This window comes from Pipistrellus kuhlii, unplaced genomic scaffold (genome assembly GCF_014108245.1).
Source record: "Pipistrellus kuhlii isolate mPipKuh1 unplaced genomic scaffold, mPipKuh1.p scaffold_m20_p_2, whole genome shotgun sequence".
NCBI lineage: Eukaryota > Metazoa > Chordata > Mammalia > Chiroptera > Vespertilionidae > Pipistrellus > Pipistrellus kuhlii.
In genome coordinates, this window is record NW_023425515.1 from 173,772,621 (window position 1) to 173,782,297 (window position 9,677).

General features: G+C 59.4%; 2 protein-coding genes across 2 annotated transcripts; both read right to left on the minus strand.

The window, feature by feature from the left end:
- Positions 1 to 173: 173 nt before the first annotated feature.
- On the minus strand, positions 174 to 5,573 carry ADPRS (ADP-ribosylserine hydrolase). The gene is made up of 6 exons (XM_036445485.2): positions 5,316 to 5,573; positions 3,021 to 3,117; positions 2,547 to 2,754; positions 2,266 to 2,450; positions 1,829 to 1,929; positions 174 to 852 (listed from the first exon to the last, which is right to left on the minus strand). Exons 1-6 carry the CDS (start codon positions 5,527 to 5,529, stop codon positions 560 to 562), a joined length of 1,098 nt encoding a protein of 365 aa, XP_036301378.1. The 5' UTR covers positions 5,530 to 5,573; the 3' UTR covers positions 174 to 559.
- A 124-nt stretch (positions 5,574 to 5,697) lies between these two features.
- TEKT2 (tektin 2) lies at positions 5,698 to 9,428 on the minus strand. The gene is made up of 9 exons (XM_036445484.2): positions 9,172 to 9,428; positions 8,966 to 9,091; positions 8,328 to 8,533; positions 7,693 to 7,836; positions 7,496 to 7,610; positions 7,206 to 7,313; positions 6,927 to 7,070; positions 6,695 to 6,774; positions 5,698 to 6,553 (listed from the first exon to the last, which is right to left on the minus strand). The coding sequence occupies exons 1-9, from the start codon at positions 9,325 to 9,327 to the stop codon at positions 6,340 to 6,342; spliced, it is 1,293 nt and encodes a 430-aa protein (XP_036301377.1). The 5' UTR covers positions 9,328 to 9,428; the 3' UTR covers positions 5,698 to 6,339.
- Between the last annotated feature and the right edge of the window lie 249 nt (positions 9,429 to 9,677).

The window sequence follows — 9,677 nt, forward strand, 5'->3', positions numbered from 1 at the left end:
CTCTGGCACACAGACTAAATCCCAACAGGGAGAATGGATGCCATGCAGGCCATTTTCTCCCCACCCCATGTCCTAGGTCAGTGGTCAGCAAACTGTGGCTGGCGAGCCACATGTGGCTCTATGGTCCCTTGAGTTTTTAGCAAAGGCCAGCTTAGGAATACCCTAATTAATAACAATGTACCCACCTATATAGTTTAAGTTTAAAAAATTTGGCTCTCAAAAAAGAAATTTCAATCGTTGTACTGTTGATATCTGGCTCTGTTGAGTAATGAGTTTGCCGACCACTGGGCTAGCTAAAAGGAAAATGCCACACGTACCCACCAATAAACCTGCCCGGCTTCCTCGTGTCTGAGGAGCCGTGGTGCCCAGGCTCTGCAGTGAGCCAGAAACCCAGCACGAGGGAGCCCCCAGTCCTCACTCCCTGCTCCGGGGACCTCCCGGACCCCAGCCCCGGAAGCAAGGAAGACTGAGGCCGGGGGCAAAGCCCAAAGAAACGCAGGGTGTCCAGCCTGAGCTGTCGCTGGCCCACTGGACACGGCGGAGCCCGGCAGCTGGGCCCTCACAGGCTCTTCTGGAAGACCCGGTGCAGGCTCTGGGCCAGGGTGTCGGTCTCCTCGTAGCCCTCACAGCTTTGCTGCCAGCTCTCTGGCACCTGTTCCATCCCATAGTAGGCGCCAGCAATGGCCCCAGCCATGGTGGCAATGGTGTCTGTGTCCCCACCAAGCGAGATGGAATAGATGAGAGTCCTTTGGAGGCTGTTGAAGGTGGAGGGGATCTCGGGGTCTGGCTCCATGCAGCGCAGGAAGCAGTAGATGGCGGTGGGCACAGATTCAAAGGCGGCAATGCCGTTCCCTGTGGGGACACCAGATTATGGGGACTCCACACCCCCACATGTCCCTGGGTTTCCTGCCACTTGCCCCAAGTCTAAGGTGACCAGACGTCCTGATTTTTAACAATTTGTCCCATGTCCCGCGGCATTTTAGAAAAGTCCAAAAGATTTAAAAGAATCTTTCCAAAAATCGGGACTTTTTAAAAATGCCGTGGGACGCGGGACAAACTGTTAAAAATCGGACTGTCCCGCCAAAAGTGGGACTTCTGGTCTCCTTACCCAAGTCAACACTCTGAGCTACAAGTTGGGCTGTGACTCAGGTCACAGGCTCTCAGGTACACTACTGGGTTCAAATCGGGCTCCCCGTCCCCTGCTGGGGCTGGGAAAGTTCCCTGATGACCACGGTGCCTGACCTTGGGTGTGACGCCTGCAGAGGGAATCCGGTTAGGAGCTCCCGGGCTCGCGTGGGGGTGGAGGAGACCGAACGGACACCGCGCTCCGCAGAGTGCCCAGAGCACAGGGGACGTGCCATTAACCCACCAGTGGCTGTGAGAACGGTGGCCGGCGGCCACTGCTGGGGATCATTATCTGTGAGGCCGAAGGAGCTGCAGCCGCAGAGCAAGAAGACGCTACACTCCCTCAAAACCTGCCAAGGACCCTGCAGAGCTGGCTCTGCTGTCACAGCAGCCCCGGCAAACAGGTGATGGCAGGTCTGCCTCCTCGCTCCCCTCCCGTCCTGAGCCCAAGCCTGCCCCTAGAGCACATGTGTCAAACACAAGGCCCGCGGGCCAAATCCGTCCCGCCAGGCCTTGCAATGTGGCCCGCACCGCGCTGTCATCACTGCACTCCGCTGCGTTTCCATCACAATGACAGTTTATGACTGTTCAGTAAACCATTCGGCCCGCGATTTAGGCTGGATTTTAGATTTTGGCCCCTTCTCTGACTGAGTTCGACACCCCTACCCTAGAGGATGACGGTGTGGGTGTGGGGACTACTCACCCAGCTCAGACACCACCTCCTCTCTGGTCACTGCGTCCTGCTCTAGAAGCTCTCCGATCTTCTTCAGTCGGCTGGAGTACGGATGCTCCTCCATGCCCAGCCTGTGAGTCGGGGTGGGGGGTGAGGGGAGAGTGGTAAGATTGCAGGAAGAAGGTTGTGTGAGAGGTGAGAGGGTCGTGAGGCAGGGGGAGGAGGGATGCAGTCAGGCTGACACCCAGGCCCAGGTGTCCTCACAAAAGGGAGGGGACTGGGTGAGCCGCTCGTTTCGTGGGACCCCGAGCCTTGCGAGAAGCCCAAACCCGGCCAAGGGCCTCTCGCCCTCCCTAGGTGGGCAGTCACAGGAGGAGGGCTCTGGTGCGGCAACGCCAGAGGCGCCCACGCCATGGGCAGGCACACTCACACGCACGCCTCCAGCCGTCTCCACGCCACATACTCACTCCCTGGCATCCGAGACGGACTGGACGTCGCTCTCCAGCTCTTCCATGTGGCCCAGGAGTTGCTTGAGAAAGCGCTCACCGGACGACTCCCCCTGCAGAGCCAGGTGCACGGCCAGGGCCTGCAGGACGGCGCCGTTGTAGCCCAGAGAGCTGGCGTGTGTCAGCTGGGCCGAGAGCCGGGCGAACTAGGGCGGAGGCAGAGGAGGCTGAGACCTGCCGTCGCAGAGCCTGGGGCGGGGCCGGGGGAGGGGACAGCCCAGAAGCCCGGCTGCCCAGGCTACCTTCTGCACGTCCTGGATGCTGCTGTAGGCCAGGGAGATGCCAGCCACCCGCATGGCACCCCCGTTGCCATAGGAGCCTTTCCCGTTGAACTGGGCCCGGGCAGGCTCGTAGACGTCTCGGCACTTGGGGCTCAGGAGCTTCTTGAAGACGGTGATCACTCCGGCGCCGTAACCCCGATCAGGGTCTCTCTTGTACTCCTGAGCGAACCTAGGGATGGAAGGGACACGGCCTGAGGCTTGCGGACGCCTGTCAGGGCTGGAGAGAAACCCGCCGGTGAGGGAGCTGAGGAAGTCCCGGGACCCGGGGAGCCCGCGGCGGCAGGGAGGACCATTCTAGCTCCCGAAGCTCAGTGGCCCCAGAAACAGTTTCCTGCCGAGGGTGGGGGTCCCGGCATGCGTGACATCACTGCTCTGGTCAAGGGGTGCAGTAACGCGGCCCCCTGGTTTGCCTCGCCCCAGGACCCTTCCCCTCACCTGTGAGCCATGTCCACCTCGTCGAAAGCCTCCTTGGACAGCAGGGACTGCACGAGGGCCCTGGACATGGCGGTGTCATCTGTGTAGTACAGAGCTTCTGCGGGGACAGGCGGGGCGGGAGGGAGGGAGCTCAGAGTGGCAGCTCTGGCTTCGCGCGCATTCCCTTCGCGCACCACTTCCAGAACGCCTCCGCCTCGCCCTCCCACCTCGCCCTCCCACGGTCTCCTGGGCTCTGGGTCTTGAGATTTTCAGCAATTCTTTGTTCTGAGACAGTGACCATGTCCTGCTCATTTCTGAAAGAAATCCTTCCACCCCCTTCTGGCTGCCATCCCTGCAGCCTACTCTTAAAAGAAAAAAATTGTATTTTTATTGATTTCAGAGAAGGGAGAGGGAGAGAGAGATATAGAAGCATCAATGATGAGAGAGAATCATTGACTGGCTGCCTCCTGCACACCCCTCACTGGGGATTAAGCCTGTAACCCAGCACGTGCCCTTAACCAGAATCAAACCTGGACCTTTCAGTCTGCAGGCTGATGCTCTAGCCACTGAGCCAAACTGGCTAGGGCAGTGCTTCTCTTTTCCCCCTATTAATTTATTTTAATTTTATTCTTTATTGATTTGAGAGAGGGGGAGAGCAATTTGTTGTTCCACTCATTTATGCATCCATTAGTTGGTTCTTGTATGTGCCCTGACGGGGGATCAAACTGCAACCTTCGTGTATCAGGATGACACTGGGCTGCCCGGTGTCTTAATACGACCTGCTTTGGGCCTCTCAAGTTTCCTGCACATTTCCTACCCTGCAACCCATCCTCCACGTACAGCCAGATAATTCTTCTTAAGACTAGACCATCACTTTCCTTATCTCACTCTCCTGCTCAAAATGGCTACCCGTTTGCCTTCAGGATGAGGCCCAAATTCACTGCTGTGGTATTCAGAGCCCTCCCTCCTCACTCATCTCAGGTCCCACCATTCCTCTACATGTTCCTAGGATCAGCCTTGGAGCCTGGGTCTGTCCTTTCCAGCTGGGACTGCTCCCCTCCCTCCTCCACCCTCACTCCCTCCTCTGGGTGCCCAGGAGTACTGCTCTGGCATTTTCAACGCAGCACCATTGTGTATGTGGTGACTTAGCCAATAGGGCTAAGGCTAGGGACTGGGTTTTATTTGAGGAATTGGTTACAGCCCGGCAGTGTGGCTCAGTGGTTGAGCATCAATCTAAGAACCAGGAGGTCTAGGTTCAATTCCCAGTCAGGGTAAATGCCCAGGTTTCGGGCTCAGTCCTCAGTATGGGGCGTGCAAGAGGCAGCCGATCAATGATTCTCTCTCATCACTGATGTTTCTCTCTCCCCCTTCCTCTCTGAAATCAATAACAAACAAAAAACAAACAAACACAAAAAACAAAAAAAAAAACACGGTTCTTACATCTGGTCTTCACTTCATCTCTCCCCTCTTTGTACCAAATCATACTCGATTTTCTCATTTTCCATTTCCTCCTAAACCCACTGGAATCTAGCGTCCAGGCTTCAACCTTCTACTAAAATGCTTTTCTAGATCCAGACTTCTCTCTTCTTCCCGGCTCTGTAGCATCCCAGTGACCAGAATCTTCATCTTGAAATGTTCTCAGGTTCTGTTGATACCCATGCCGCTATCAAACTGCTTCTTCAGCCCCTCTTCCTTACTGTACCACATCTTCTCCAGGAAGCAGCACCCACTGCCTGACCTCAGACGGCATCCTGAGCTGGGATCTGGGTGAGGAGTTGGTTGCACAGCGGGGTCGGGGGAGCGCCTTCACCAGCATAAGAAGGGCCGCCGCCGCACGGCCTGGTCTAAGGGAGGCGGGATGTGCGCGGGGCCGGCGGCGGAGAGGAGCGGGCCTGGCAGAGAACTTAGCTCTCCCTCCGGGGACGGAAAATCACTGCGGAGCCTCCTGCGAGGGGCACCGCCGGCAGGTCTCCGTGTTGGAAGAGCACTCGCTGCTGTGTGGAGAGGACTGGGGCCACTGATTTGAGACAACTGGGCGGAGACGGGTAAACCCAGAGGGTGTGATGCCGGACCCGCGCGACTTCGGGTTCCGCCGGCGCGTCCGGGAGGACGGGGTCGCCACGCCCGAGGCGGGAAAGGTTCGGGCGGGACGCCCGAGGACGGAGCTCGGATGTGGACACGCTGAGCCCGAGGTGCCCGCGCGGGCAGTGCAGCCCCTGGAGCCGCCCCTCCCCACACCCGCGTCCCGACCGCGCTCCGGCCGCCCGGTCCCCCCGGGAGCCCCGCCGCCCGGGCCCCGGGCGCGGCCCCGCCCACCTGTCCGCGCGCTGCCCGTCGCGCCGGACTCGGGCTCCAGGCTCTGGACGTGACGCAGCACTGACGTCAGGCTGACGGTGTCGTGCGCCTCGTAGATGGCGCCCACGCAGTCCCCGAGCAGCGCGCCCGCCAGGCAACCGCGGAAGCGGGAGAGGGAGCGGGCCGCCCCAGCCCCACCGCAGCTCGCCGCCGCCATCGCCGCCGCCGCCGCCATCCGCGCGGGCCCGCCACCACTTCCGGTGCGACCTGCACGCGCCTCCCCGCGCCTCCCCAACCCCGGCGGCCTCGCGCCCCAGCCCACAGCGCCCCCTCGTGGCTCTGAATCGCGGCGCCGCTTGCGACCCACAGCGCCACCCAGCGGCCCGGAGGCGCAGCTCCGCGTGCGTGGGACTGGGCTAGGTCCCGCACCGCTGGTTGGCTTCCACCAGGCCTCTGCTTGTAGGCCTCCTTCTCCCCACCTGTAACCGGTGTCACGCCGGGCGAATGGCCACTAAAGAGTCCAGGAGGGGCTATCGGAGCGCGGTAGCTCTGCCCTTCAGGTCACTGCCACCCGGGTCCTGCCTTTATGAAAGCCTCTTTCTTTGTCCCCTCACCCCAGCCCCAGTTCTTGGTCCCCGGCTCCCACTGGAATCATAGCCTTCTTTGGGCCCTCCCTAGGCATCAAGAGGGCAGGTAAGGGTCCTGCTGAGGCTTGGCTGGTTCGAAATCATGCCACTGGAGCCCAGAGGGTGCTGGCCTACACCTGAGGGGTCCCTCAAGAGGGAGAAGGAATCAGATTTGGAACATGGAGCTTGGGGGATGATGGTCCCTGTTTATGCCTCTCCCTTCACAGGAGGGCCGCTAGCCTTCTCACACACCGCTGGCTGCATGCAGGAGTAGCAGAAAACCTTCTAGACTGAGAAACCCGACATTTATTAGATTCATTCTATCTCCTTCCTCTTCCATTTCCCTCCTAACCTCTATCTTCTTTATTCTCTCTCCCCCTCCCCCCTCTCCCTCCCCCCCACCTCCTCGGCCTCCAAGGCTAGGCTAGCTGCAGCTGGCAGCTTTTGAGTGGACTCAGGGTACGATTTGTGGTGCGGTTGAAGGTGTCCACCTCAGGCACAAACTTCTCGGCTGGCACCGTCAGCTTCCGGCGAGTGTCCATGCACTTGGTGTCCAACAGCATGGAGTTGGCCTTGCAGGCGATGTCGGCCTGCAGCCGGGCCAGGTGCTTGAACAGGGCATCCAGAGCATTCCTGAGAGGGGGAGGCAGCAACAACCCACCACCCCCGCGTGAGGCTGGAAGGTGAAGGAAGCCAGCGGGGAAGCCAGCAGGCAGCAAGAGGCCCCATGGGTGAGGGTGTCTCCCTGCCCCTCCGCCCACTCCCCAAACCTACTGTGCTTGTGCCAACTTCTGCCTCAGGGCAGCGATGGTTGCCTCTAACTGGTGAACCTCGTCGGTGAGGCCATACTGTGCCTGCAGGCAGAGGTGAGGGTTGGGGGTCAGCCATGCTAGCCGTTAGCCCATAGGCCTGGGCACCCCCGCTCCACCAGGAATGTGTGCTGGGGAGTGAGCGGTCCTGAGGAGACGTTAGCGGGGGGGCAGTGCCCACTGGGGTCCCCTCGCACCTGGTCCCGGCAGAGTTCCACGTTGGGCCGGTAGGTTCTGTACTCGAGCCGCGTATGGCACAGCTTCAGGTTCAGGAACTTCCTGCGCAGATCTTCCTCCAGGTGCCGGATGTCCTCCTGCAGGTCCGCGATCTCCTGCAAGGTCTGCGGGGGGGCGGAGCGGGTGGTCTCCAGCGGCTGCACCCACCACTGCGCACCCAGGGCTTGCCGGACCGACACTGGCCGTCTCCTCCCACAGCGGGAAGTCCCAGACCCAGGAGACGAGTGGAGAAGGCTCACATTCTTCTCTTGCCACTTGAGCTCACTGTAAAGTTTCTCCATCTCCCGCAGCCGCTTTCTGAAGGCAAATTCCGTGGCAACCCTCTGGGCTTCAAGTTCATTGTTGGTCTGAAGGACGAGATGTAGGCCGGGCAAGACAGGGTCTGAGTTCAAGACCATCTTGAGGATGTTGCTCAAGTGAAGGGTTGGGATGTCCCACGGCCAACAGGGGACAGAAGCTAAAGGCTTGAGGGCATCCTCGGGCCACCCATGAGCCATGGGAGGGCAGGGTCAGGGGAGTGGCCAGTTACCTCAGCAATAGTGAGGGCGATGGCCTCCCTCAAGTCTGCGGCCTCTTTCATCTCAGCCTCTGCCCGGTTCTTGTTGAACCGACTAAATTCATCCCACTCCTGGAGCGCGGTGGAGCTGCGGGTGGCGGGAGATGGGGGGGTCATAAGAGTATGGCCACTGTGGGGGTGCAGGGAGGAGAGACCGAAACACTTCTTACCCGTCAGGGACACGTGTGGGGTTAATCTTCAGAGAGATGTTTGGGGACTTGAGGTTGAGAGAGAGGCAACCTCTGTCAATGTCCAGTGTCTCCATTTTGCCCCGATGGTCAGAGTTGAGCTGCTGTCGGACGTCCTGCAGGATGCTGGGGCAGGAACAGCCTAGCTCAAGACCCATCCAGCCAAGGCCCCAAGGACTTAGCCCCCATTGTGCTCGAGGGCCTGGGGTGGGGGGGAGGGGAGATGGGGAGGCTGGAGTGACAATGGAGCTGCTGCCACTGCAGCCGAGACAAAGACCAGCATAGTTGGATAAGCTCCTCACAGACAAAATTATGACACTCACGTGCTTACAACCACTCGCGTTAGTTGCACTCACCAAGGCTCACACACACAATGGGGTGTTCAGTCAGGTTGGTGGCAGATGGGCTTCATCTCCCACGCTTCCCGTCAATCGACAGTGGCTCCCTAGAGCCGTATTCTGAGACCGTGTCCAGGCAGGGGAGGAAGTGGCATCATCGGCTAGTGGTGTTTGCCACGGGCACTGCAGGGACCGAAGGTCGCCCACAGTACGAGTGCTCTGCTCCAGGACACACAGCCTGACGTGCAGGGGAGCTCGAGTACGACGCCGCTCCCTTACCAGAGCTTCTCAAACGTCTGGCCGATCTTCTGCTGCAAGGCCCTCCTGGTGGCCTCAATGGTCTCCACCTCCTTGTGCAGCTCCTCCTCCACAGGGTCCTTCACCACGTCGATGTCCCGCCGGCTGTCCCGCAGGGTCAGGCACTCGACCGCCACATCCAGGGGCAGGTTCTTGGCCTGCAGGTTCTGCTCTGCCAACTCTTTCATCTAGAACAGAAAGGCACTGGAGGCTGCTGGGCCCTTCTCCGAGAAGCAACTCTCATTCCCACTTTATTTTATTATTTTTTATTTTTTTAAAAAATATTTTTATTGGTTTTTCACAAGAGGAAGAGAGAGGGATAGAGAGTTAGAAACATCGACGAGAGGGAATCATCGATCAGCTGCCTCTTGCACACCCCCTATTGGGGATGTGCCCCCGCAACCAAGGTACATGCCCTTGACTGGAATCGAACCTGGGACCTTTCAGTCCATAGGCCAACGCTCTATCCAATGAGCCAAACCAGTTTCGGCTCCCACTTTAACAAAGGGGCCAGGGAGTGGCTCAGGTGCCCCAGGAAGGGTTCCCTGACCGCCAGGTGGGGAGGAGGGCAGGTTCTGGCCGCCCGCGGGGTCTCCTGGCACCCCGCCCTAGCTCCCTGCCTGTGTCAGGGCGTCGATCTCCGCGTCTAAATCCGTCAGACACTTGTCCAGCATCTCCTTCCACCGGTTGACCGTATCAACCCTCTCCGCCAGCCGAGTCCTGTTGTCATGTTCATCCCAGATGGTCTGGAAGAGACGGAGCCGGGTGAAGAGGGCGTGTGGGGGCGGGGGCCGGCCCTTCGCCCACCTGAGCTCCTGTTCTCCACCTGGTTGTTGGTCTCATTGCGGAGGACGCGGGCCTCCTGGCGGATCTGGTGAGACGCATCTCGCTGCCGCTCCGCGTTGGTGGACAGCAGGTAGCTGTTGGTGTGCCATTCCTGCAACTGGAAGCGCTGGCTGGGCTTGACGCTCAGCGTGGCCATGGCGCTGAGGCCCTAGGCCTGTTCCAAGATACCCACCGCCTCTGCTGGAGAGGAGAAGCAAGGTCTAGTCCGTCCTCTCCTAGATCCAAAGATCCCTCCAGGGACCAGACCACGTGGGAGTCTGTACTTGTTCTTTAATAAATTTCCGCCTTCGCTATAAAATAAAAATAAAAAAACTCCCCCCCAAAGGACCTGCTCCTGTCCCTTTTGTTCCCAAACCCTCGCTGCAGGAAGCCTGCTTGGGAACAGCTCTCCCATTTGCTCACCTGTGAGGCTTTCACTAAGTTTCCTCCCACCCATCCACCCACAGACACACACGCCTGGACCCTGCAGGTCCCCGACTCGGAGCA